Here is a 27,096-nt window from a genome sequence, read left to right on the forward strand (position 1 = left end):
TATATTGAACCATGTCCAGCTTCGGGTAGAGATGAAGAAATAATATACGCAGCCGCAGAAATCATCCAACGCCGGTCCCAAGTTTTAAATCCACTTTTGACTCTGATTTATTTGATCTCAAGGAGCTTGACGTCGAAAGTCAGCTGGCTGTTGGCAGGGATGCCAGGCAAGCTCTTAGAGCCGTAAGCCAGGTGAGCAGGGATGGTCAGTCGTCGTTCACCGCCGATAGCCATGCCGACAATACCGACGTCCCAGCCCTTAATGACTTGGCCTCTGCCGATCTTGAAGGAGAAGGGCTTGCCCTTCTTGTTGGCTAAAAGGAACATCAGGTTAGCCGCCATTTCTAAAATACAATGCAGTCATGGAGGAAACATACCATCAAACTGCTGTCCGTTCTGGAGCTTTCCAATGTAGCGGACACCAACGGTGTCGCCGTTCTTGACAGTGCGGCCCTTGCCGATTGTGCGGTCATCAATGGTAACGCCCTGGACATTCTTGACACCGAGAGAAGACTTGCCGGCCGGCTTGGTTGATCCAGTGGGGCCCTGCTCGAGGTTCTTGGCGAATTGGACCTTTTTGGCGTCCTTTTTGGCCTCATCCTTCTCCTCGGTGGCAACAGCCTCGCCCTTGTTGTTCTTGAGCTTCTTCTGCTGCTTCTTGGAAAGCTTTGACTCGGAGGCCTTGGAGATCAGCTCGTCAAGGCCCTCGGCTTCTTCGGCAGAACGCTTGTTCTTGCCCTTCTTGCTGTCGGTAGGAACCAACTTGGGGACTTCCTCGTCGGAGTCGACCTCGGTGACACGAGGATCCTCAAGGTCGTCGAGGTCGTCGCTCTCCTCTTCGCTCTCCTCCTCACCCAGGCCATAGTCCAGCTCGTCAGGAGACAGGTCGTAGTCATCTTCATCCTCATCTTCATCTCCCTCCATATCGTCCATGATGTAGTTACCAGTGAGGTAAACAGTGTGTGTGCCTGAGACAACGAAGAAAACCTTCTCGCCTTGGTTAACAGTAATATCCAGAGGCTGCTGGTAGTTCTATATCGAAAGTTAGTATATCGTACGAATGACAATTAGACAAACATCGCCCCAGAACAGACGAGTGATGGGGCTCTCATAATCGATCAAGCTTACCCGCTCAGTATCGAGAGTGCAGACAACGAAGTTTTCAAGATCGCCGGCCTCGCTGTCGTCGTCGTCCTCCTCGTCATCCTCCTCTTCCTCAGAGTCTTCTTCCTCTTCCACAACAGCCTTGCCTTTGCCCTTGCTAGGAGCGGCCTTCTTGCCCTTCTTGGGCTTGGCCTCAGCATCCTCCATCTCCTCGTCATCAGAGCCGACGCCATTGGCGGCCTCCAGAAGCTTCTTGATGGCAGCAGCCTGCTTCTGCTTCTTAGCCTTGGAGAGGTCGCTAGGGCCACCATTGGCCTCGTCATCCTCATCGTCAGAGCCTCCAAGAAGAGCGCTCATGTATTCCTCGCTAAGCTCATCGTCCTCGTCCTCCTCGTAGTCGTCGTCGTTGTAGCTGGAGAAAGCGCGCTTGACCAGACGCAGAGTTGACCGAGGGACGGGGGCGTTCTTGGAACCATCAGCCTCGAGCTCCTCAGTAGGGTCCAAAGCGGCCATGGTGATACGGAACTGTGATATGAAAGACCAATTGTTAGCATTAACCAGACAAAACTACATGATTCTTCCATGGCTGCTCTTTCTTTTGGTGGAATCGTTTCGATCAAGCAGTGGCATGGGCGCTTCATGTCGCATAAAGCTCAATCTCACTGAGAACACTCAAAAGAAGTTGCAGTCAAAGGGGGGGGGAAGAAGAAGCATACAGAAGCAGGGAATTCCAAGTTGGCCGGGATCAAGATCTCCCCGGCCGGGACCTCAAGGCCATAGACGGGACCAGGAACAGCAGCCATTGTGATGGAAATAATAAATTTCGTTGATTGCTATTATAATTGTAGTCCAAAAGAGAGGCTGAAAATGAAATCGACGAAAGAAACTCTTGAGAGAATGTGGCTCTGCTTGTTCCGGAGTTGGAGGATCGCGTCGAGGGAAAGAAAAAAAAAAGAGGCGAGAAGCTCAAAAAATTTCTTAGTCGTTCTTTTTTTTTTCTTCTCCGTTCAGCCATCAAACGCAGATTGCTCCACTTAGTGATGCTGGCCAATAGAATGACACGATAAGGCGCTTATCGATATCGGTGTCGCTGGCTCAGCAACCAACCCCGCCCAGGTGGGTCCGCTTATGCATGATAGCGGATCCCTACGCCATTCTACGTCGTTCAGCAGATTGTGGAAATTCGAAAGCTAGGCGTGTTTACAGTAGATGGGTTGCGCATCTTCTATACTTCTTGGTGATTTCATTACCCAATCATGGCATGATATGTAGGTAGACATTAAGATAAATGTTCCAATCTTCTCACCATAAAAAGATGTCATGCTGACTTAATTTGCGCATAAATCTTCTACTCGGCGCCAGTTGGCAATGAGATCACTTTCTGCATTCTATGTGAGTCTCATGCGCACCATGCAATCCCTTTAAACAGCTTTGTATACCATCAATTCGCTACTCTACTGCTTTTACTACTATGTTTGTCTTGGAGAAACTCATGTTCCTTTTTTCGCGGTATATAAGTTGATATTACCTGTGTTCTGCCACAGATAAAAACTCCATACTCACTCTAGACTAATGATTGGGACTTGCGCATATCTTTACCAGTCCCTTCTTCGAATAAGTAATCCTTTTCTTTGGCTCTGAAAAAAAAAAAAGGTTTCCGGAAAATCAGAACCGCATCAATGAGCAAGATTACTGTATTCTTGCACAATACCAAGTTATGACTCTCTCTTACTTTCCAATGTCCACCAAGTCTCTCTCTCACCACTATGCGCACTGGGTATCTGCATTTGTGAACGTAATCCGGGCTTCGTATCGCCTCTCTCCTTACAAGAACTAATCAGATGGTGCAGTAAAGCATACCTCGCGTATCCAGGCACCGTCGTTTATTGATTGGCTGAGGCGTTAGATTCGCACCTGTTTCGTCGCCAGACTCTCAGGCCCCACTAAACTCCAACTCTGCACGCCATAGTTGCATCCAGTTGGAGATTTTAAAATAAAAGACGTTTTGCGCTCTTTGCGCTCCAAATTTTGATTAACAGCATACTTAATTTAGCAATGAAATTCGTCGAGGGATATCTCATAATCCAAGATACACATCCGATCAAAAGATCGTTTATTGGGTATCTTTCCCAAATGTCTTGCTCTCATTCTAGGGCATTTTCTATCTGTTCAAGAGTGATATATGCTATATTGAGTCTTTGCATCAAGCAGATATAATGTTCAGTTGTCGGATTATGTAAATTATTGTTATTCCTTTCCATCATGTAAAAACATGAGACCAAGTTGGCGCATATACCCATTAAACTCCACGCTCCTTCTTTCGTCAATCTGTCAATGAATTTGACAAAACATCACTTGCATACTTGTAGAGACTTTGCCCAATACTGACACATAACGCAGATTGCCAGGCAAACATTCCAGAATAAAATCATTATACAACGCTCAAACAACATCTTCAACCGTCACAGATTTGGCTCGCTGTCGTACAGCTTTCTTGCTAACAGTGTATTCCAAGTCCGTTGTCCAAAAGTGCGATATTTCCGCCTGGGCGCATGGCAAGGTGCCGTATAAAAGAGCAACCGCGGGAACCAGAAAGTAATCGATGCAGTTCTGCTTCAGAGAGCGATGAGAAAAGCACATGCCATCGGCTAACCCAGCTTGGGTCATGTCCCTTTCACGAGCGCGCACACAAACGCGGTGGTAGCTCTCGTAGATGAGCATATAGACGGCAATCTCCAAGAGACCAAGGGGCCGAAGGACATTGCAAGCCGCAAAGACCCACGATAGATTGTTGGGATCTTCGCCACCCTTTGTAACACATGCGTACAGAGCAGATGCGACTACCAGGATCATCATGTGAAGAGGGAGAAAGTGTGCTTCGAACAGACGGTGAGCCATGTAGAAAATGTGTTCCCAATGAGGCTCTTTCAACGTGTCTCTCGTGATATCAGAGAATTCGTCAGTCTCGGCGGCAACCTCTGAGCCTGACTCAAGCTGAGCCTCGGGGAAATATCCGTCAAGGGTATCGCCACGACAAGTCTTGTGCAAGGGGCGGAAAGCTCTGGAGGTGTATTTTCTGTCTTTCCACATCCCAGACGCCTTACGCATCGCGAATCCGCTGTCTAAGGCTCCCCACATGTGTCGAATTGCCTGCTTATAACGAGCCTTGACGTCCATGAGAGCGCCTCGAAAGCCGCCTTTCCCACCTCCAGATACGTTGGTCTGACTAACGGGGCTGAGCACCGTGCGGCAGGTAAGGTGTCCATTCAGAGCAAAGAAGCATTTGATAAACATGTGCAAGTCTTCTCCAATGGCATCGGAGTCACAGTCCCAGCCGCCGACACGATCAACAAGCTGAAGAGGCAGGGAGTATACAGAGGTGGGAGGACCAATGACAGAGCGGCTATAAAGGCCAGACATTCCGGCGGCGCACCAGAGAATATCGGCAACGCGAACAAATGCATTGACGTTGTGGGCATTTCGGTCGAAGATTATAGGGGCGGCATACAGAGTGGTGGAAGCAGTCTCTGGATGGACAGTATGCATGTTGGAGATTTGGGCAAAGTATCGCGGTGAAAGGTGGCTGTCAGCTGTATGAATGATTAGTACAAACATTCCAGCGTATAAAATAAGTGCCGATATTAGATAGTTATAATTTACCATCGATTCCGGTAACAATGACATTCTTGCGGACGGACATGCTATAGCTGGAACTGAGCTTGCGCGCCGCCCAAGCCAAGTTGCTGCCCTTGCCGGCAGCTTCGCCGGGAATATCTGCCGGATGCAGCGTATAATCAATGGTTCGAAACTTTTGAATATAACGGTGGACGAGACTCAAAGCCTTTGCTTCGCCGCCAGTCTCTCGTAGTTCCATACCAAGGTAGACCTTGAAGCAGCGCATGGCCAATTAGCATCTACTCTACGCCGCCAGTCATCGACTCCAAGCGCAGTAACAAGTGAGTGACTAAGAAGTTTGCTTCAACTTACATCGTAGCAACTTTGGGCTTGAGGGTGAGAAGCCAAGACGTCTAGAGTCTCTCTGAGAGTTTCCACTTCCTCCTTGTAGTTGGGGATGACGATGGCGTGGATGATAGGGCCGCTCTGAATGCCATCTTTGCTTTCGGTGAAAAGTTCGGATTCGGAATCAGTGAGCTCGCTTGCCGTCGAAAAGACATTGTCGCTATCGCTGGAAGATAAAGTCTCGGAGCTAGTAATCGAAGACGCAGAACTTTGGCGGCGAAGGCCTGCGGCCTTGTAATTTTGAACGGCTTTGCTTTGTGCAGATTGTCTAAGTGACTTTGTAATGCTCCAAATGGACCAACAAGCTCGAATAGGGAACAGTGCAACCATGAAATGAATCAAGAGGCAATAATAAGCGAAGACTACAGTCCAAATACCAGCACCGACGGCGGTAGTTTTTGACGAATGGCTTCCATCTGTGGTACTTGCACCTTTGTATAAGATGAATCCGTAGTTTTCAATGACTGACTCTCGAGTTATAACATAGTACGAAAGGCCGACCAATGCCAACATGCTCAAGCCCCCTGCGCAGCGAGAGCACCAGGTCAAGAAACCCATTGTTTCTGCTGCTGATTTTCAAGCAACAGAAGAAAAGCAAAGAGGCGGATATATATATATATAGAAAAAGGAGACCCAAGGAATACCCGGAGAAAGTTGAAGCTTCAGAAAGGCAGCTTACAACTAGGAGACTGTCATAAATGCCAGATCCAAAGATGTGAGAAGAAGAGAGCAGAAATCGTGAGGAAAGAGACGGAATAAAAGAGGAAAAGTTATGGAGAGATCAGCCATTAAGGGACCCCAGCTCGAGTCATTATCAGCTGGAAAATCATGGACATGGAGGCCTGAATCCAGGGTGTGAGTTGGAGGATCCACACCAAGAGCCAGAACGGTTTATTATGAGATACATGTAAATACAGATCCATGGCATGGCCAAGACAAGTATTGATCAGGGATAGGGGTTGCCGTTATCCCACCATTACAAGCCACGAGCGCATACGTTTATGGCGATGGCTTCTTTTCCTGCTAGTATCCATCAGTCACTAGCAGGCATACAGCAGACAAGGTAGGATATGATAGGAGCTAGTTGCGTCTACGAACACGCGTATGAATAGAAGCAATCAGATTCGCTGAGATGCTGGGCCCCCATACGGACCCCGGAGCCTCTTTGTTGTGCTCATGATCCCAAGTTACCTATTTAGTATCAGGCTAGCTGTGCACTTGGCTATCTACCGAGTGGTTTGCATTTGCTAAGCTTCTTTCGGTAGAGGCAGCGCGCGGTGTAGATCATGAAGAATGCCTCTATTTCATCTATGTATCTCATAATTAGCTTTTGTTGTGTTTAGTCGTATCTGAGAGCGCTTTGGGATGTTGATCCTTTACTGCTGAAGAGAGGCTGAGAGTAGCGTAAAGATGGAGCTGTACAGCCTCCAACAACACGGGATTTGTAGCAATACCCTTGGCAGAGCTCTCAGGAGACGGATATACATATTTGTTCAAATCCCGCACCACTACTCAAAAGCTCTAAACAGTAGTATGTCATTTACCCACAGACTAGAAGCCGCGCGATTGTTATTGTGGCTACCCACAACGAGACCAGGTGGGAACTGTGTCGAAAGCCGGGAATACGCACATGTCTGTACAAAGTACATACTCCGTCTCCGTGATATGAGCATTATTGTTCCGGAAATCGGAATTCATTTTCTGTAAAGTGCAAGACAGCCAACTCTTGATGATGGAAAGATGCTAAGCCGCAGCTATGACGTGAGACAATATGTCATTTTGGAGGATTATGCCGGGATTGAAGAACACGCTTCGATACCTAGACAAAAGAAGCTTTTCTAGGATGGCTATGTGATTTCAAGGAAACTACGATAGAAAAGACAGGGTATTTGGACAGCATCTGTAATCCTAGATATTATGCTTAATATGGAACTACATGAACACTTCTTATGCGACTTGAAGCAGAAATCCAAGCTGAGCAAGTAGAGTTCCCCTTTTAGCGGTCAAATATTGATGTCACTCCAGGGAAACAACCCCTACCGCCTGCATTTCTTCGATATTTATCTAGTCCACAGCCACCTAATTCTACAAGCACATGGCAGTTCCTTGGATTCAATATTCAGACTCAGGCTCCAGTCTTAATCTCGGCTTTAGCGCCGCTCGCTTGCTACATACTAAGTAGCAACGGCGAAGACTTCTGGACCAACCCAAAGGCCACACGGACCGGCATGTGAAGCCCAATGGACGACAGCCAGTTTCGAGAGCGGGTCAGCAGCGAGTCGAGCGTTATTCTCTCTTTTCTCTCTCCTTTGCTAGGGAGCCCAGGCGCGTGAACATCAAATGCGGCTCCCCCCCCTGTAGGCCCGCTAAGAGATCGGCGCTTTTGCAGATTGTCCTATTAAAGCGCGTCTTTGACGCATGCCGTGCGAACCCCAGAACAAAGGGCGCTGAAGAATGACTGATTGTAGAAAAGCCACGAGAAATTCAGGCGCATGACGAGGATGATTATATCTTTCACATGCACATACAATTTCCATAGCTACTGATAAGAGCAATAATTCTTTATCTCAATATGTGATTTGGAGTAGGTAAAATGCACTGTTACGTGTAATACTAGTACCACTCTCTGGACCCTCACCTTATGCGGGATCGTCTAAATGGCGACTCCATCGTAAAGCAATGCCGAGATACGCGTACGGGGCACGTAATACGCAACGGCGGTTTAGTACCGGCGGCACGACTCTATGAGGAATCCTCTCTCAGCCATCGGAGGATTACCTCAGTGGTTTCTATCCATCTTGTATCCATTCAAGCCGTTGCAGTCTGTGGGTTAAGCTTAGCAACTCAAAATGAAATGTATAGGCTTCGCCATCACGGGCATCGGGCATTTGAACTCCTTTGGCCAGGGACGCGTTGGTGTTCGTCATTACGTGTCTACCGTGACTTGCGTGGAACCGTTTGCCTGCGTATCAGTTTCAGCCTCCTTGGACGGGCCCAGAAAAGCTATTACACCTACCCACCTTGGTGACATTTCTCCTTTAGAGTTGCGAGTCAATCTCCGTCAAAGGCTTCCAACAATGTGACGAGCATATCGAGGACCCAAAAAAATTAATTAGCTAGCTTTGCGTTACGAGTATTCTTTGCCATTGTCAATGGGTAGATGATCTTATAGCCAAATTTCACGAAATCTTAGTAATATGATAGAGCTACAAAGGCTTTTAAGTGGCATGGCCTCGGGGTAGAAAAAAATTGCTGTGAAGAGTTTGGCGATCGGCGGTGCCTTACTGTATAATTCAGGCTGCAGTAGTACCCAATACAGGCCCGCCATGAATCTTTCTAGATGGCAAGGCCTCGGGGTAGGTTAAAGTGCTGTGAAGGTTGATGCATTTTGCTGATGTGACTACTTGGTGAGCTTGATGCCCGCTCGAAGTACACATGTGTTTTACTACAAATCACAGTACCTCAGCGACTATCATAGAATCATAATAGATTTCTGTCTAAAGAAGGCATGTATTATGAGCAAAGAATGAACAGAAAATGTTTACACAAGTTCATCTTGCATTCGGAAGGATTCAAGGTTTAACTATTCCCGCACATAACCACGATGTTAGCGAGGATTTACAGGGGCACTCCCGCCGCCCTCGACATTCTTAAGGCTCGTTTAAGCCTATTTTGGCCAAGCCAGACAGCACTTGCTTCTCCATCCAATTACAGCGCACGATAAGGGCAGATGCCCCGCTTTAATATTTTTTGCCAGCCCAATCTTCGCAATCAGTTTCGAGGCTTGAGTGCGCAGAATCATACATTTCTAACAAACAGAATAGCGAAGAGAGCCGTCTGCTCTCCCACAAAGTCAACACAATGGGGCTACTTGCTGAGTCGAGGACGTAAGATTATTACGGACGAAGTGATTGTCGAAAACAGTCGCTAATAACAATTCAGGCGCCGGAAAATCCAGCACGATCCCAACAACACAAGATGGACTCGCGACACCACCACGTTCGGCCAGAAGATGCTGAGATCGCAGGGCTGGGAACCTGGTCAGTTCTTGGGAGCCAAAGACTCAGCACACTCTGAATTCCACACCGCTGCGAATGCGTCGTACATCCGAGTCTCGCTCAAAGATGACATGAAGGGTCTCGGCTATAGCAAATCCAAGGAGGACGAAGTCACCGGTCTCGACGTCTTCTCCGATTTATTGAGCCGTCTGAACGGAAAATCCGAAGCCGAAGTGGAAGAGAAGCAGCAAGCCAGACTGCAAGTCAAGATGCACGCCTATGTGGAGCAGAAATGGGGTCCAATGAGATTTGTGCGAGGAGGTCTGCTAGTTGGCGACGTTATGGAAGATGGGAATGACAAGCCGAAAGACAATTCGGATGAATCAGAGAGCTCTTCCGAAGCAGACAACAAAAAGTCCAAATCTAAGAAGAGAAAGGCTGAATCTCTGAAAGACGACGAGGAGCAGTCAGAAGACGAGGAAGACGAGAAGAAGAAGAAGAAGCAGCGAAAGGAAGAGCGAAAGGCTAAGAAGTTGGCAAAACCCGAGTCTGCCGAAACCAGCGACTCAGAAAAGGCCAAGAAGAAGGAGAGGAAGAGAGAAAAGAAGGAGAAGAAAGAGAAGAAGGAAAAGAAGAAGTCGAAGAAAGACAAGGCCCTAGCCGACAAGGAGGCCAGTGAAGATGCTGCAGAATCAGACGACACAGTGGAGAATCCATCATCGTCAAATAGCGGCTCAGAGAAGGTGAAGAGCTCGAAGAAGGATAAAAAAGAGAAGAAGGAGAAGAAAGAAAAGAAGGACAAGGATAAGAAGAAGAAGAAAAAGAAGGATGCAGACACATCCGACACAGAGATGCCCGATGCGGCTCCCTCACAATCGCGTTCCGGGACGGCTACTCCGATCAGCACAGGCACATCAACACCATTGAGCCGCAACTTTTCCAGAGCACGATTCATTGCCCAGAAGCGAGCTGCTTTCGCGGATACCCAAGCATTAAAACAGGTGATTAAACTTGTTGTCTGTTTTTCTCTAAAGGGCTGATTTACTAACAAAAAACTAGATCTTCATGGTCAAGGCATAGAAAAATGGCGACTTCAAGCACGGCGTTGATTTAATAAAAGTCTTTTGCAAATTCATTCTCGACTGCTCAAAGGGCTTAGATCGGAATTCTTTGACGAAGGCTTAGACTAGAAGATCCTGGTACAATTGCGCATTGGAGCATTGTTGGCGTTGTATATACGGATGGGGGGCTGTCAATTCGAGGTTTTTGCATGTAGCTTTCGTACTTTCTGTTGAAAAATGAACTTTGAACTTCGACACTTAAAATACGAACTTATACATCTTAATGCTCCCTTAGTTTGATTGGCCTCTGACAGACTGCTCTTGATATTCACCAGCGATGAGTGGGTGCTGTTTTGCGCTATCCCAGATTCGTCCACCGCCTACTCTTCCTAGCCACTGAAAATCAATCCGCCGGCAGAAAACAATAATTTTCCTCCAACTCCAGCCAAACACCAAAAAACTTGCGATAAAAAAAAGATACAATATTAATTATACCCCCGGATCTTTTTGTCGCCACCATTCCACCGAAATCAAGAGAGGAAATTATTTCAATCCTTACTACCAAACGAAGAATAGATAGTCAACAAGAAAAAGGAAAATGTCGGGCTCCTCGCCTGAATACCTCCGCTTCACCGGCCACCGGTCCTTCACCCGGCGCCTCACCATCTCGACCTTAACCGGCCGTCCCATTCACATCTCCAACATCCGAAGCTCCTCGCCCACGAACCCGGGCCTCGCGCCCCATGAGGTCTCCTTCCTGCGCCTGCTCGAGGCCGTCACCAACGGCAGCTCCATGCAAATCTCGTACAGCGGTACCACAATCACATACCACCCGGGCCTCATCACGGGCACAATCGCCGGCCTGGGCGCCGCCGAGGGCGACGTCATCGAGCACAGCATCCCCGTCACCTGCACGAGGGGCATCACCTACTTCCTGCTGCCGCTGTGTCTGCTTGCGCCCTTTTCAAAGGCGCACATGAACGTGCGGTTTTCCGGCCCCGGCGTCATCACATCCTCTACCGAAACGGGCGACGTCTCGGTCGACACGTTCCGTACTGCCATCCTCCCTCTCTTCGGCCTGTTCGGCATTCCACCCGCACGAATTGAGCTCCGAGTCCTGCAGCGCTCCTGCGCTGGTCCCGGCGGTAAAGGCGGCGGCGGCATTGTCGAGCTCCGCTTCGCCAGTCAAGTTCGTTTGCCCAAGACGCTGCATCTCAACCGAAGTCCCGGCCGAGTAAGGAAGATACGAGGAGTTGCGTACTGCACTGGTGTCTCTGCCTCAAATAACGCTCGCATGATACATTCCGCCCGCGAGATCCTAAACCCGTTCGTCACGGACATCCACATCGCGGCACAGTACGACCAGGCTCCCTTGGTGCCTACAGGAGATAAGGCAGGTAGCAAGCGAAGACTGGGCATTGGATATGGCCTGAGTTTGGTGGCAGAATCCAGCTCCGTGGGTGTCATATACTCTGCTGACGTCGTCGTGTTGCCTTCTGGTGGAGAGGTCCCGGAAGATATTGGCAAGAGATGCGCCTACCAGCTGCTAGAGACCATCGCAAAGGGCGGCTGCGTAACACCCGTATCAGCAGGCTCCGTGCTTACCCTGATGGCTATGGGTTCCGAAGATGTTGGCAGATTAAGAATCGGCAGAGATATCCTTGGTACGGAGGAATTGGTTGAGCTTGCAAGAGATCTCAAGACGTTTGGCGCAAGTAGCTGGGGGCTGCGAGACGTGGAGGAAGACGACAGCGGTGATATCATCGTTTCCGTCAAGGGCACTGGTGTCGGTAATGTGGGGAGGAAAGTCGCCTAAGCTAAATAAATTGATCAAGAGTAAAAGATGTCATGTCCCCTTTATCTTGCTTTAGCATTTGGCGACGATTACAGCGAAATCTAGCGAGTCGGTGGAGACTTTGAGTTGACAACAGTTGAATTACCCGTTCCGTAGGTATATATTAATATGTACATACATGCCCTAGTTGCTAGGGCGAGTTATTTGATTCCGAAGAGTAGCGCCTCGACGTCGAGTCCGTATTCTCGCCATAGTTGCCCGATAACCAATAGCCTGCAGAGACAAGGCAGTTGAGCCTCCAGTCTTCATCAAGGCGGTTTTCATTGTATGGACTACATGATATTCGTTAAGCACGGCGTTGCCTGAGCTCATGATATCGGATAAATGTGTTCTCAGTGATTCGTCGTTCGAATTATCCCCGGTAGCAGCCTGTAGCTGCTCTGAGCGGTCGTAGCGTTCATCTGTTCCTTCGCCATTTCCTTCACCATTCCCCTGTCTATCAAACTGCTGAAGCTCAATCTCATCCGTCTCGGTAACCGTCACGCCCGATTCATGTCGTGAAACTCCTCGCTCTTCTGCGTCTAAATCTTCGGGAGAGCGCCCTGGGATAGGTTCCAGGACTCGATTGGAGAGTGGGCGGAATGTCTTGAGTGCAACTCGTAAGCCCTCTCGTTGATTGTGAATCGAAAGCATCAGAGATTGGATAGCAAGGATGACCAAATCGAACAATAGATAATATAGTCTATAGCTGGAAGGCATTTGCCCGACGAAATCGATAATCATCCCCCCATGTTGATATCCTCGATGATACTCTGGTCCCAGAGGAAGTGATTCAAAGAGATGCGACAGCATGCAGAGTAGATTAGGCACTAGTATCACAAGAACGTGTATATGAGTGGCCGGCATGAGTAGAGCGAAGGATTCGTCTTTAGGGGAGAGATACATGTATTGCGGTATGGCGCGCAGGATGAATTTGAGCATGGAGCATCTATATCACAAGGAGTCGGATTAGCGTGTGATTTCCTCCTAAACGAAGCCAATGAGGGTCATTTGGGAATAGCGAGAGAGAGGAAGGTATGTCAACGCACTCCATATAGTACATAGAGCTCAGTTCGGCAAAAATGACAAGATCGAGTGTCTTGAGCAAATGTGTGAGAAATCCAAGCTTCTTGGCTAGTCCTGGATTCTGCTTCTTCTTGCTCCTCCTCTTATGCTGCCGGCCATTGCTAGACCTCGAGCGCTGCCGTGACCGAGAACGGCCGTCGGCGTCTGCTTCCGCATCGTTGGTGTCGTTGTTGGGTCCGATGGCAGGTGGTGAGAGCCGGTCGGGAATCCGCGCGGAAGAGGTAGGCGCGGCATCATTGTTCATAGTCGCCTATCATCATCCGGCTCAACTGAGGGGCTTGCTCTGCATCGAAGCAGGCCCAGAGATGGCTCGAGCTTGGAAAAAGAAAGCAGCCAAGCAATCTCTATCGTCGTCAGGGTCTCAGGATTTGTGGACCGCCAGGCGTGAATAGTAGAAGGAATGCCAGATAGCTACAAAGTCTGGCTAGTAGCAAGCAGTGCGTGATGGTCGCGCGCCTATTGAGCACTTCGACGGATGGTGGAGTCATGGACAGGCAGCTTATTCGTCACACAAGGGGTTCCTGGTGGCTTATCTCAACCACTGCTCAGGATCAACACTAAATCCGGCCGCCAGCTCTGCGGGGCCTTCGGTACGTACTCCGCTGCCGACGGCAGGCCCTCCCCCGCAAAACAGGGTCTCGTCTGCCCCACGCAACTCCATGCGGACCGGTACATGTACATCGGCAACCGCAAATGACAACAACCAGGAATGATGGTCTTTGTACTCGCCCGAGCTGGCAGCCCACGACGTCACGGAACGATGACGCTATGGTCGAAGGCGCCACAAAGAGGAGTTGGGCAGGGGAAGGATGCCGATTACAAACACATGGCGAGATGCCTACAGGGCCGTTGCTTGTGCCAGTATGTGGTTCCACGTTCGCTGTGGTTCCCCCCTCAATAGATGAGACATTGGCTCTCGATCTTGAAGGATTCGGTGTCAATGCGGGCTGCGTACTGGGGATATGTACTGATACTCGTTTTTGTAGTGCTAATTGATCAATATACCCCATCTTAATACTGCCTTGGTAGATGAATACTGTATGCAACTGCCGGCAATCATGGTCTCGTGCACGCATTTATGCCTTATATAAACAAATATCGAACAATTTGTCGTAGCTGACTCAACCGTTCCTCGATCTCCGGGACCAGAAACAGGTCTCATTTTGTTTGGGCATCGATCGGCCTCTCCCTCGCTGTGAAATGGGCTGAGGTTTACATGGAACACCGTCCTAGCGCCGATCGAGACTCCCGCCACAAGTCGACATATGGTAGTGCCAATCGAGCTCGACGTGCGTGTGTCATTCTGGTGTGGTGAGCCGGTACTTCCATTGGCCGGCGCCATTGGTTCTCCGGCAAATGGTCAGAAAGCTTGTCCCGGCTGGCGGCTGTCGTTGTCTTCTCTCATGGGAGCTATAACTACTTAAGGAGCTTCCCCTCCCGTCTGTTCTCTCTCCTCTTTATCACTGTTCGAATCATTCCATTTCATTCGAAATTTATTATCTTGAAAGACTGTATCACCATTCAATCATAGCCATCGGCACCTGTACCACTAGCCATCATGAACAATCCCGAGCAGACCCAGAACCCTACACCAAATCAGGGCAGCACCCGCCGTCGAGTGAGTCTCTCACCCCGCTCACCGCAACCCCACCGAACACACCGCTGACAGTGCCAATCATTTAGAGCTCTGGCTTCATGCCTGCATTTGAGGGCCTTTCCCAACATCATCAAAATGCCAACAACAGCGCTCGGCGCCAGAGCATGACCGACCAACAGTCCAAGCCGGGCATCTTTGGCCAGCTCTTCCATAGGTTAGTTCATCCGAGCCTCCGACCGTCTCTATGCCTATATCTCGTCTAACCGTACATCGCAATTAGTACACTTGGGAGGAATGCCAAATAATTTGTAACCCTATATGTCATATTCTAACTATTTGTGTACCTCTCGCATCGACGGATTCGTCCTCAAAGTCTTGATTGCATTTGCGTATCTTCCCCTCAGGATGCCTCGCGCATCGGAGTTTCAATCAATTGTACAGCCGTGGAGTTAGGCCGGCAGACAGAATGAGCTCAGTGTAACAATAAATAATAAGTACTGTCAAACAAATAGATTGCATGCTGTGAGATAGCGACGCCCGTTACTAGTATCCCATAATCAATATGGGGATGCATAAGACTCGCGACTAATGCAACGCTATTAAAGGCCAATATAGCCGTTGTAAAGAGCCTGTAGTCCTCACGAGGCATACCCTTGCAATTACCATCTAGGCCTATTGACTCTGAATCGCATGGTTGAGAGTCTATGATGTAGTGTATGATTGAGCCATCTACTTAATCCACATGAATCTGTACGAGAATGACCCTGGAACAGTCAAAGTGACATCTTGTCTTTGATTGGCCACTCACCAACAAAGATCTACAGCGTGGTGAAAGACAATGCCAACAAGAAGGCGTGTAAGTGTAAATTCATGTCTGAGAAAACGATCCAGGTTAGCGGAAAGTAGTACTTGGCCGTGCACTGCGTTGTGCTAAAGCGCAAAGTACCTTTCCTGCGACTAGCATTTCTTATCGATAACAACATGGTGGGCAGCAAATCCACCAGTAGCATAGCAGTCGCAAGAATCTTGACCATCAACCTGGAAAAAAGTTTCGAAGCGCTCAAACGAGCGAGTGCCGGATGCACCACGCTCTACTGGACTCTCCAAAGTATGTCATGTCGACCGATACTTCGTGACCTTCGATGTCGAAATGACATCGTCTGCCGCTCATGTTTGGCTGGCCGCGCAAAGCAGCCGGTGCAGGCCTGGTGGGCTGCTTCATACAGCTCTCAGGCCTCTAGAACAGTGAGCAGGACAAGACTGCGACCCCAATCTCAATCACGACCTAATGCGGACATCACTCGACAACCGACTCAGGCTGAACTGGCTGGCTACTTGGAGGGCCTAAAAAGACTGCAGACCTCGGAAAAGAAGCAGAGCAATGAAGACGACTTTTCCGTCCGATTCTTCGAGCAGGGCGATCGAAGCCGGAAGGAATTGTCCAGTGAACACGCCTTTGAGGAATCTCTAAGTGGAACTGAAACTGCCGAATTGCGAGACAATCTCTTAAACCTAGGGAGAGGGCTTCGCAACCCAGAAGAGAGAGATGCCTTTGGAGAGGTTCTGAAAGAGATGGGGGGCGACTGGGGCAAGGCCCGCTCTGCGGACGATGTTGAGAAACTCATAGCGAAATTGGAAGTCTACGCACGGTCGATCGACGATAGGATAAAGGAAGAAAGCACTAATCTTCCTAGGGGAGTGTTGGAGCAACTCGTTGGGGATGTGCCGGAGCTATCATTGGAAGAGGGTACATCCTCTGGTGGACATCGAAACTCTATACCGCAGGTCCTGATAAACCCGGATGAGATAACGACCAATCGGCGCCGAAAACTTACCAAATTCAATTCTATCCTCTCGCGATTTGCTCTTGCGGAGAAGGAATCAGGCTTGAAGCCAAAAGCAGTACAGTCATTATACAAAGCATACCACTCGACGAGATTAGCCTTGGCTCAAAATTGGAGCGATGTTCCCCCTGCTTTGTGGCAGGTCCTCTGGAGAGCATTCTCGAGTTCAAAAGACAGCGCCAATAGCTTATCACGTATTGCCGTTCTGGCTAGGGATATGAGCGATGCTGGGGCTACGCTTGACCCTGCGCAGCAGGTCCTCGCTATCGAAGCCATCTTTGTCGACGGATGGGAGTCCAAGGCCATGGAGAACTGGAGGCGGTCTATAAGCACGTTGGGGGCCGAAGATTCAGCGACGTTTCAAAACTTTTGGGAGCTTGGTGCAAGAATATACTGCCGTGTAGGCGATTTAGGCCAAGCGGAGAGAGCAATCAATAAGCTCCTCAGCCGTGACATGAGTCCACGTATCTTGCTACCGCTTATCCGGACTTGCTGCAATCAGGGAACCGAAGAAGGCAAACAAAAGGCATGGGCTGCCTATCGCCAAATGAGACAGCTTTTAGGAAAGGATATGGGGCTCTCAGACTATGACCAAGTAGTCGCATGTTTCTTGACTGCTCACCAAGTTGAGAATGCCTTGTATGCCTTTGTGGACATGATGAGCGAGGGTCAGATCGATCTGATGAGTCAAAAGTATATGCCTTCGTCCATTGCGAACAAATTCTTCCTAGGCAAATGGCTGAAGCGACTAATCGGCGCTGGCGACTTGGATGGTGCTTTCAGCGTGGTCGAGTTCATGAGAGGAAAGGGCGTCGAGGCGTCACCGATACAACTTAATGGCCTTATTGGCGCTTGGCAACGGTCAGGCAGTGCTGAGAATTTTGAAAAGGCCGATGCCCTGGGATGGCAGATGGTCGGATCTAGACTTAAGTTTGTCGCTCTCAGAAAATCTCACGGTGAGGGCTCCAACAGCAATGACGCATCATCACCGGAAGCAACTCTAATGAATATGCCACGTGCTACTATCGAAACCTTCTCTCTTCTTGCCGAAAACTACCGCATGCGAAATCTTCATGAACGTTTGGAGACCTTGTGGAATGCCTTCCGTGAAGCGCAGATTAGCCCCGACGCTTTCATGATGAACCAGCTTCTCGAGTCGCTTATTCAGGAGGGTCAGCCCCAAGAAGCACTGGCTCTCTACCACTCTCTCATAGAGAACAGCAAAGTCGTGCCTGATCCATATACGTTCAGCGCGCTTTGGAAGACGATTGGGGCGAATCGATATCACATGATAATGGAGCCCGAGACGCAAAGAAAGGAGGCCGAGGCGACACGAGCCATGTTTAAAGAAACCGTCAAGCACAAGGACGTGTTTCAGCCCGATGGCATTGATGGGCAACTGGCTCGCAAAATCCTCCACACTTTCCGCCGCCTCCAGGACAACGCAGGCTTTCTCGTTGCCCTAGCCGTGTTTAAGGAGTCGTTTCGATTCCTCCCTCCTGAGACGCTCGTCATGGAAATGGTCCTCGGTACCACTAAGCTCTCCTTGGACACGCCTTCTCAACGCAGCAAGCTGATGAGGGCTAAGCGAGGGATTGACGGCGAGCTGCGAACCTGGGCGGATTCCAACGGGGCGAGCCTAGAAGGCGACGAGAATCGTGGCGCTGCGTTATATGCGTTCTTGCAGAAGAAGTTTTGGCCCGCAAAGGGTAACGAGGAGGAAAAACGGGAGATATTTATGGAGGTGGCGAAGCAAATGGGAGCACTTGAGTTGCTGGGGCTGAAAGGGGGTGCTGGTAGGGGATGAGTGAGGTGTGTATGAATGATAAATCTATAGATTGTACATTAGATATATGATGAATGACTGGAAAGGCCATCTCCAAGGACAGGCGGGTTACTAGGATATAGACAAAATTTACTGTACCATAGCATTGCTACAAATACCTCTTAACGCATAAAAAAGGAACTTCTACATTTTGTGACCTTGATCGCATTAAATCAGGTTACCATCACTCTAGATAGTTTCTGCTGGCAATCAATCTATTGTGTATTAAAGCTATTCGTCTAAGATACCCATGAAACCCACCACCGAAATCCTCCCTCTCCTGCCTTGACTTTCCGGAACGCCAACGCTATGCAAAAATAACAGTGAAAGACGAGAGAGGAGAGAAGCAGTATGTGCTGAATCTGTATCCTTCCTTTGGTCTCACGCCTCTTCCTCAGATAATTAATTTCTTTTTCTTGCTCTTCCCTTCCTTTCCCCCCCCCATTTCTCACCGAAAATCCGAACCCAGCTTTCATGACACAAGTCAAATCACCCATGAAGCACAATGGTCACTCTCCTTCCTCGACTTTCCGTGCTTGCAGACTTTGCCAGCGGCGCTGCTGCCACATCGACAATACGATGTCCTGACTCCTACGTCAGATCCATATCCTCGATGCCGTCTTCGCCCAGCCTATCGCCAACTGAACTAAGACCTGAACTCGAAGCCCTTCTCATTTCCACAGTCATAGGCTCGTCTCCGTTTTGTTGCGACTGCTTTTCGTCCCCTTCTTCGTCTTTTTCTATTGACGCTCGTGGTGTTGGTAAATCGGGAGCTTGCTGAGATATCCATTCGCTTATGCTGGTTATGGAACCGCCTTCTACGAGGATTTCGTTGCCGTCTGTGTTTTTGCCAAAGATTGTGCCCTGCCATTTGGCATCGTCGCCGGTTTTGCTATGTTTCTTTTTCAAGGCTATAAAAGCAGAGTGTGTTAGCCAGATGTATAAAAAAGAGAAGATGTGCTCAGTTTCGTTTCTTTCGTTATCCTCGCCATCATGTGCTTTTTTTTTCTTACCTGCCAGATAGTCGGTAGCATCTGATTCAGTATCTCCGCTACCCATCTCCATCATCTCCTTCATGCGCGTCCCAGAGAACCACTCTATAAACTCCTCCACCCCTCTCAGATCTTCTTCTCCCTTCCAGAGCTGTTCTGTTTCGGTCCTCTCAGGTAGCAGAGCTCCGGCCTCTTGCAGCGCCATTCTGACGTCCACAATATCGTAGTCTCCCGCATCGCCGTGGTTATTCATGGCATTTCTTGCCGTTTTTTCGCATAGGAGTGCTAAATAGCGTGCCGCGATATCGGTCAATGTGTCGAGAACCGCGGGGCGCGTACTATGGTAGCCCGTCGCGCGAAGAACTTGCAGGATCGAGGGTCGCAAGAAAGCGTGAAACATGGAGGGCGGACGGGCCATCGCGAGGCGTTGGAGAGGCCTGAGGTTTGTGTATGAATTGAGAAGAGAAGAGAAGGAGAAAAGAGAGCCGTAGAAGAAGGCTAGGCAGCAGCAATTGCTGTGAGAAAGCTGCTACAAAGATGTTTCTGAGGCTGTCGCATATGCTTTTTGGACGTCATGGACTCTGCCGTACTGAGTAGCTCCCACAGCGCATATTCGCCTCGAATTCGATCTTGTCCGGGTTATCGAGAGAAGTTGGAGCTCGGTTGTGGCGGCTGGGCTGCAGATTTAAAGTGTGTTGGGCAGCTGCGTAAAGTGAAGCTTGTGTCGTGTGTAAATTAGAGGTTCAGATTAAGCTCAGAGTTCTGTCTAGCAGAGAACAAGTACAGTGTTAATAAATAATGTGCACTTCACACTGTGAACGCTTTCACTAGGTACAGCTCTAGCATAATAACATTGCGCTTGATAAATTCTGAGTTGAGGAAATCACACAATATTACATGAAGCCGATTGAATTGAAAGACATATGTCAGAATAGCGTTTCGGCTACAGCTTTGAGTGCATGCTATCAAATCCAATAGAAGCAGGAAAACAGGGTCCCATCCAGTTATGCAATTTGTCAAACGCGAGATATAGATAGCCAACAAGCAGAACAAAAACCCTCTTCAAAAGGTCAACGTGTTTTACAAGCTTATCATAATCGTCCAATTTCAGCGCGCGGATATATCAAAGGAATGTGAAAGATAATTACTCTTGCTCAGAGATTCCGCTGTACTTATTGATCCAGTCCAGCACCTCTCTGTGCCAAACCAACGAGTTCTCAGGCTTGAGTACCCACTGGCTACCTGTTAGCACCTGAATTACTCCTTAAAGATGAACATATAGCGTATGTGACTTACATGATGCTCATCGGGGAACATGACAAACTTGCTAGGCACGCCACGAGCCTGAAGGACGTTGAACATAGCCAAGCCCTCAGAGATTGGCAGACGATAGTCGAGCTCGTTATGGATGACCTATGAACAAATTATGTTAGTTGCTGGTCATAAAATTATGATGTAGCTTGATTTCAGCCTACAAGTTGTGGTGTAGCCCAGTTGCCAGTGTGCCTGGCCGGATCCCACTTCTCATAACCTTCTCGGTTATCCCAAAGTGTGCCGCCAAAGTCATGCTCGGGGAAGAATAGCTCTTCCGTAGACCACTGACTGAGAGTCGAAAAGACACCGTCATGGCATACGAGCGCTTTGAACTTTCGCCCCAGATCGTGGCCCTGGATCCAGTCTGACAACGAATTAGCTTGTCTCTCTCGCTTTTACAAATGTTAGCAGAACTTACTCATCATATAGCCACCATACGAGGCGCCGAGAGCAACCGCCCTATCCGTATCTACGTAGTTCATTTCTTTCTCGATATACTCGAAACATTTGACCAGATCCACGTAGGGATCACCACCCCAGTTATTTTGAATGGCGTCGGTGTGGTCTTGGCCATAGCCTGTGCTTCCAGTCGGATTAGGGCTCACAACAACGTAGCCTTGCTCAGCAAAGATGGCAGGATTCCACCGAGTGCTCCAGTCATCTCCCCAGGCTCCCTGTGGTCCACCGTGTACCAAGAAAGCCAAGGGGTACTTTTTAGAAGGGTCGAAAGTTGAGGGGAGAGTGACCAAAGCATGAACATTATAACCCTTGGAGCCCTTGTACCAGATCTCTTGACACTGTGATCTAGTCAAAGAGAAAGCTCGGCCTTGTTTGGTTGTAGAGGAGACAACGTTAACCGATCTAGTAGCAGGGTCAAGTATCGAATAGTTGGAGCTTTCGACTCGTGATCTTGTTGTTATCAGTAGCGATGAGCTGCCTCCAAGAACCTTTGCCTCAGCCACAGATCCGTCTTCGTGAATAGGGGTGGGCAGAGATTTGGCTTCCAACGGCGATGATGGTAATTTCCACAGGACAACACGAGCATGCTTTTCGGCCGCAACATACAACTCCTTGTTGTCATGGCTCCAAACGATCCAGTCGGGCTTGAAATCCCAGCCGCCTTTGTCATCGTCGGTCTCGTAAAACTCTTGTACATTGCTCAGATCCGTCACGTCTGGAATCAACAACAGTCTCGTCTTATCGGCCTCGTACTGCTGGGATTTCATGCGAAGAAAGGCAACTTGTTTGCCATCATTAGAGAAGGCGGGCGAGCTAGAGTATCCAAGCAGTCTTCCGGTTTTGACAATCTGGGGAACAGTCGGCTTATCCAAGAAGGAGCTCAGAGGAACGAAATAAAGGTCAGTCTTGGTGTATCTCGCGTGGTTCAGTTCCGGGTCCTTGGCAACAAATACAATGCCACTCGAAGAGATGTCGAAATCACCTGCGCCGCCAAAGGGAGGTACCGGAGAGTTCAATTTGGTGCCCGCAAGCAAATTAGTGAGCGCAGAGTTTCCAAGAGTCCATTTCCCGTCTACCTTCTCCAGCTGACCATACCAAAGCGAATTCTTATTCTCAGTGCTCCAGGAATCCCAATGGCGCACAAAAAGGGAGTTGTAGATCTTGGCCGAAGTATGCGACTTTGGTTCCGCAGATGGATTGTGAAGCTGCCCGTCGGGAGTCGTCAGAGCTGCACAGCAGAAAGCCACTTTGTCTTCTGATAGAGGCTTGGCTTTGACGCTAGAGATACTTCCAGCGAAGCGGTGGATGGTGTTTGTTCTATATAGGGAGCGTTAGCTTCTCAGAAAAGAAAATCTCATTCTCAATACTAATCCATTGGAGAATTCACTTACTCATTTGTGTCGAGGACATGCTGTGCCACTAGCGCCGAGGCACCGTTATCGAGGCCCTTGACATAGGCAACTTCCTTTTCGCTGATCCAGATAGGCTCGCTGGCTGCGGAGTCTTCGGAGACGAGATGCGATGTGCCCTCTTTAATGTTGAGCACGCGGATCTGCGAGGTTTTGGAGTGGGTATCGAACGAGTACGTCGAGACCTAAGAAGGGATGTCGTTTTAGTTGGTTTCGCTCCAGTCCAGTCCATCCAATGCAAGCCAATTCTAGTTCCAGGACTCTAAGAGCACAAGCACAATTTGAATTGACCCTTGCTGCAAGAGAAGAACAGTCTCTTCTCCAATACTGCAGAGCTTTTCCAACATCGCATCGTCACTTACCGTGTATAAGACGAGCTCGCCCGTCGCATTGGGCACGCCGGGCGACCGCCGCGGCGCCGAGAGGAGAACCTCTGGAGTAAACTTTGCGGCCTGAATTGTCATCATCAAGGGCTGCTCGACTGACGTGCGAATACTATGAGTTGAGGACGGAAGGAGGAGAAAGGGAAGAGGAGGCAGTTAAGAATAAATTATTGGAGGAGAAGACCCCAACCAGCCCTGGGTAAAAGGCCTACCCAATAGAACGTGTTATCGCCATGCGAGGACCCCGATGGCCTGGGAACCCGCTATAAAGCCACTAGAACCCCGCATCTGCAACCCCGCACTACCAGCGTGTGCTGTTAATAGATCCAGCTGCTCCAATGCACTCTCACTTACACTTACATCTACATGTATTCTATTATAATTTTGTCTGATTGACTGTCTAGCTGCATTGCTCCTAGGGTCTGTACTTCTACTGTATATATGGCACAACTTTCTCAACGCTCCTATTCCTGTTTATGTCTTTAATTGAAGTCCTTTTTTTCCTTGCCACTCTCCCCTCGTCTGCATACCTATCTAGGTATGTAAGCTGGCCCAGTATATAAAGCTCTTGCTATTATTAATTCGATATTAGCCTAGGAACTTTTGCAGTTGCTATAACCACTGTTATGTAATTTACTCACTGCGTACTTATTATCTCGCATCGAGCTCTGAAATTCTCTTCTTGCATTAATAATTCGATCAGAGCAGAGATAAATAAAGAAGCAGCACTAAGAACGGTCGTAGGGCAGCACCGACATAGTAAACGCTACTAGCATCTTTTGGATATTTGGATACAGACAGTAGTGTGATGCTGCTTACATTCACTCTACTAGTTCTATTAGATCTACCTACCATACTAGATCTATCTACTCTGTTCACTCTATTCACTCTATTAGATCCATTCTCTCTATTCGACATATTCACTCTATTCGGTCTATTCACTCCATCTGCGTTATCTATGCTATGAGATTTACTTACTCTATTGACTCTAGTCGCTTTATCAGCTCTATTCCACTCCATCTTCGATTCACATTCACTTTAGTCTACTCTGCTGCTCCACATTTCTCCAACATCATGTTGCATTTACTCACTTCTCTTCAATTTGACCAGCCTCCCCACCTTCGCTCAATTTCAACTCAAACCAGCCATCTCAATACAAACATTTGGTGTATCACTTCAACGCTCAAACACACATGATAACACATAGCCATGATATCATCATATAAGATTCTCCTACGCGCATGCCGTGCTCAACATCATACCGTCCGCGGCAGACTCAGAAGAAGATCGCCATAAAATTTCAGTAACCAAAATATGCAAGAAATCTTCTTTTAGACCCCAGTGTCAACCAAATCGGGCATCAGACAACTTTCTCAAAAATGTCACGAGGCGGGAGTAACACCGGTAGCTTCACCTCTTCTCAGCAAAGTATGATTCGAGCTAATAGAGAAGCAGTGGGATCAACTTCATCGTCTATCGAGAAGGTCCTCTTGTTGCATATGATTGGCGTAACGCCCATATCCTATACGAAAATCCTAAGGAAACTTTTGGCCGCAATGTCGATCAAGTTGCTCAAAACCTTGCGATAATCCGTGACAGACAGGCGCCAACCGCGACTGAAAAAGCAAGGCTAAGACGCAGCAGAAATCCCGAGCCCACTGCAGGCGTTGAGCATGCGCTGAAGCTATCCATCACTTTTCGACAATGATTTGGAGGTTGGCCTACATTTTCTCGCGGATCTGCAGAGATGCCTTTGTCAACTCGCTTTCTGAGAAGTTTGACTGGCTTCTCTGGCTAACCGCTGCAACGATTCTTGCCAGGATTCTGGAGTTATGCCACCAATATGTCTATCAGCTTGCCTTAGTACCCAATTTCCAAGGCAGAAACTTTTATTGCGAGAATCCACACAATGAGCACTGGGGTGAACCTTCATTCGCCCTCATGCTACTCCCTCTCATCGCAGCTGCGAGAATGGTGCTGGTTAGCTGATCACGAAGCGCATCAGTTTATGTTCGCATTCTAAGAGCAAATCGTTGACGATCCAGTGACATACCGTATCAGCTTCGCGGAGATCAAGGCACAAATCACAAGATTGTGCAACTATTGAACAAATTCACGGCAGATTGGATAGGCTTGGCCAGACATCCAATGTTCACCGGCATAATCTCCATGTTAAAAGTTCATTTCATGACCATCACGAGCGAGCTATGCTCACAAAGTGGCCACAACAGCTGTCCGTGAAGTGCAATATCTCAACATAGCTTACAGGTTCTTTGGGAGGAAGATCTGCGGCGCCGGCTAGAGCGACCTCTCGAATACCTCTTCCATCAAGTGAGGTAGCCCGGCGCAATACAAAGAGCAGCGCCCGTCAAACGACTTACAAGCCTGCGGATTTCGTCAGTGTTAGCGACTCGGACTCTGCAGCTGACGAAGAGAAGGCGGAGATGCGGCAGGATAGGGAAGAAACGGAGGAAACGGAAGCTGAGGGAGTGGAGCACTTTGAAGATGAAGCGGAGATCTTTCATGATCTGCTGGATAACCAAGAATAGAGGCGCTTCCGTCCTGTCACGAAAAATATACGATAACTTAGGATAAAGGATATTCGCGGTTTAGAAAAGGACAAGAGGTTGGTTTGCAACATATTGAGTTACGGCCTAAGTCTGCAATATGAGAAATTAACAGCCAAGAAGCTTATCACAATTTGCGGTTTAAATAAGGAATCACCCGCCCTGGAAGGTTCATGGAAGTTTGCGGTCTATAAGAATTTGCTACCAAATGGAATGTAGGTTATATCTGATTGAGATTACTTCGCAGCCCAGTTGGCTTAGTATCTTGGTGTAGCGATGAGAAATTGTCATCTCTGAGATGATGTGATGATATTTTCATTACCCATACAACGGATACGACGGGCCGAGAGAAATAGGGTAGCAAAATGCATGATCACAGGAACCTGATGAACCCCCCCCCCCCCTTCTTTCCCTGCCCGGGGCTTACTTTTATCTAATATGGCCAAGATTGTCATGAATAGAAGCCCTAGCAGTTTCTATACCAAAAACGGCGACGTATTGACGAAAGCGGCCCTTTACAGGTCAGAAACTATGACTGTCGAGATGACAGAGAAATGGATCGGCCTGAGTGAGGGTCAGTTGCGGGGACAAGTTCAAAGGCAAACCAGAGCGGTATATTCACGAAGTGAGAGTCAAGTGCGAAAAGACGGAGGAAGCTAGACTACTCTGGCCCAGGTGGAAGCGTGTCGCAAGCCACTCTATAAGTCTTTAGAGCTTATCAGACATGGGGATCATATCTCGCTGCTACTTCTTCCCTACACGCTGGGGATGCCCCTGAGCGAATATGGGACCAGCAAGACATTGGTATACATGAAACATCGCTCTATTCCACGTCGAAGTCCCCCTTAAAGCCGACTGGCCTTACGATTTTCGACAGCCGCCGTTGATCGTTGACGCGCCTGACAAGGTCCCAATGCATCTCAACACCTACTTCGCGAACATTTCGCGTTGCGAGAGGGAAATCCTTGTGCGCATTGAATACGATATTGATGATAAATCAATCGGTTGCGAGGAAAGCACAGGCAATCTCATGAACAACGTAAAGGACATCTCATCCGCGGCCGAATGGTGGCAATACGCCCTAGCCTTTAGCTCGGATAACATGACCAAAGAGTTGGATATGTGGAAGAGATCCCCCGGCAGCGCAGATGGAGCAGCCGACGGCCTTTTCGTTTGGCAGCACCTTGAAGTAGCCAACAGCCCTAAGCACACTAACCAGGGCAAGATTATCATTGCAGGAGCACCTGGCTCCGGAAAACCCCTGTTTAGAACCACAGTGGTGAAATGCGTCGTGAAGGGAGGAGTGGTGACCACGTCGTCTACATAACAATCTTAACGCTTAAATTCATTATTAAGGAGAGAATTAAGGTATTTGAGGAAGCGAAACTGGACCTGGTACCAAGCGATCGAGTGTAAAAGCTCGAAGATTTGCAAGTTCTCATCCATCAGTAGAAGGAAATCCGCGAGGATCCTAAGGTACTATATCTACTATATCTACTATATCTACTATATCTACTATATCTACTATATCTACTATATCTACTATATCTACTATATCTACTATATCTACTATATCTACTATATCTACTATATCTACTATATCT

General features: G+C 48.5%; 10 protein-coding genes across 10 annotated transcripts; 5 read left to right on the top strand and 5 right to left on the bottom strand.

The window, feature by feature from the left end:
* Nucleotides 1-107: 107 nt before the first annotated feature.
* TGAM01_v207300 (FK506-binding protein 4) lies at nucleotides 108-1,906 on the bottom strand (the record flags this gene model as incomplete). Its single annotated transcript, XM_024550059.1, has 4 exons — nucleotides 108-313; nucleotides 377-1,031; nucleotides 1,077-1,628; nucleotides 1,820-1,906. The coding sequence occupies 4 exons, from the start codon at nucleotides 1,904-1,906 to the stop codon at nucleotides 108-110; spliced, it is 1,500 nt and encodes a 499-aa protein (XP_024405225.1).
* Nucleotides 1,907-3,545: 1,639 nt separating this feature from the next.
* TGAM01_v207301 (hypothetical protein) lies at nucleotides 3,546-5,681 on the bottom strand (the record flags this gene model as incomplete). Its single annotated transcript, XM_018803635.1, has 3 exons — nucleotides 3,546-4,693; nucleotides 4,764-4,989; nucleotides 5,091-5,681. The coding sequence occupies 3 exons, from the start codon at nucleotides 5,679-5,681 to the stop codon at nucleotides 3,546-3,548; spliced, it is 1,965 nt and encodes a 654-aa protein (XP_018663008.1).
* Nucleotides 5,682-8,984: 3,303 nt separating this feature from the next.
* TGAM01_v207302 (Pin2-interacting protein X1) lies at nucleotides 8,985-10,201 on the top strand (the record flags this gene model as incomplete). Its single annotated transcript, XM_018803634.1, has 3 exons — nucleotides 8,985-9,010; nucleotides 9,066-10,122; nucleotides 10,181-10,201. 3 exons carry the CDS (start codon nucleotides 8,985-8,987, stop codon nucleotides 10,199-10,201), a joined length of 1,104 nt encoding a protein of 367 aa, XP_018663007.1.
* A 1,959-nt stretch (nucleotides 10,202-12,160) lies between these two features.
* Nucleotides 12,161-13,346, bottom strand: TGAM01_v207303 (hypothetical protein; the record flags this gene model as incomplete). Its single annotated transcript, XM_018803632.1, has 2 exons — nucleotides 12,161-12,965; nucleotides 13,066-13,346. 2 exons carry the CDS (start codon nucleotides 13,344-13,346, stop codon nucleotides 12,161-12,163), a joined length of 1,086 nt encoding a protein of 361 aa, XP_018663005.1.
* Nucleotides 13,347-14,660: 1,314 nt separating this feature from the next.
* Nucleotides 14,661-14,962, top strand: TGAM01_v207304 (hypothetical protein; the record flags this gene model as incomplete). Its single annotated transcript, XM_018803631.1, has 2 exons — nucleotides 14,661-14,720; nucleotides 14,786-14,962. The coding sequence occupies 2 exons, from the start codon at nucleotides 14,661-14,663 to the stop codon at nucleotides 14,960-14,962; spliced, it is 237 nt and encodes a 78-aa protein (XP_018663004.1).
* A 718-nt stretch (nucleotides 14,963-15,680) lies between these two features.
* On the top strand, nucleotides 15,681-18,350 carry TGAM01_v207305 (hypothetical protein; the record flags this gene model as incomplete). Its single annotated transcript, XM_024550060.1, has 1 exon — nucleotides 15,681-18,350. The coding sequence occupies one exon, from the start codon at nucleotides 15,681-15,683 to the stop codon at nucleotides 18,348-18,350; it is 2,670 nt and encodes an 889-aa protein (XP_024405226.1).
* Nucleotides 18,351-18,959: 609 nt separating this feature from the next.
* Nucleotides 18,960-19,778, bottom strand: TGAM01_v207306 (hypothetical protein; the record flags this gene model as incomplete). The annotated part of the gene is made up of 2 exons (XM_018803630.1): nucleotides 18,960-19,279; nucleotides 19,382-19,778. The coding sequence occupies 2 exons, from the start codon at nucleotides 19,776-19,778 to the stop codon at nucleotides 18,960-18,962; spliced, it is 717 nt and encodes a 238-aa protein (XP_018663003.1).
* A 726-nt stretch (nucleotides 19,779-20,504) lies between these two features.
* Nucleotides 20,505-23,009, bottom strand: TGAM01_v207307 (hypothetical protein; the record flags this gene model as incomplete). Its single annotated transcript, XM_018803629.1, has 6 exons — nucleotides 20,505-20,594; nucleotides 20,657-20,773; nucleotides 20,836-21,038; nucleotides 21,093-22,450; nucleotides 22,525-22,727; nucleotides 22,905-23,009. The coding sequence occupies 6 exons, from the start codon at nucleotides 23,007-23,009 to the stop codon at nucleotides 20,505-20,507; spliced, it is 2,076 nt and encodes a 691-aa protein (XP_018663002.1).
* A 392-nt stretch (nucleotides 23,010-23,401) lies between these two features.
* On the top strand, nucleotides 23,402-23,685 carry TGAM01_v207308 (hypothetical protein; the record flags this gene model as incomplete). The annotated part of the gene is made up of 3 exons (XM_024550061.1): nucleotides 23,402-23,463; nucleotides 23,518-23,553; nucleotides 23,670-23,685. The coding sequence occupies 3 exons, from the start codon at nucleotides 23,402-23,404 to the stop codon at nucleotides 23,683-23,685; spliced, it is 114 nt and encodes a 37-aa protein (XP_024405227.1).
* A 2,245-nt stretch (nucleotides 23,686-25,930) lies between these two features.
* On the top strand, nucleotides 25,931-26,819 carry TGAM01_v207309 (hypothetical protein; the record flags this gene model as incomplete). Its single annotated transcript, XM_018803628.1, has 2 exons — nucleotides 25,931-26,066; nucleotides 26,332-26,819. The coding sequence occupies 2 exons, from the start codon at nucleotides 25,931-25,933 to the stop codon at nucleotides 26,817-26,819; spliced, it is 624 nt and encodes a 207-aa protein (XP_018663001.1).
* Nucleotides 26,820-27,096: the final 277 nt, after the last annotated feature.

The sequence above is a fragment of the Trichoderma gamsii genome (assembly GCF_001481775.2).
Source record: "Trichoderma gamsii strain T6085 chromosome Unknown Scaffold_26.2, whole genome shotgun sequence".
In the NCBI taxonomy this organism is placed as follows: Eukaryota; Fungi; Ascomycota; class Sordariomycetes; order Hypocreales; family Hypocreaceae; genus Trichoderma; species Trichoderma gamsii.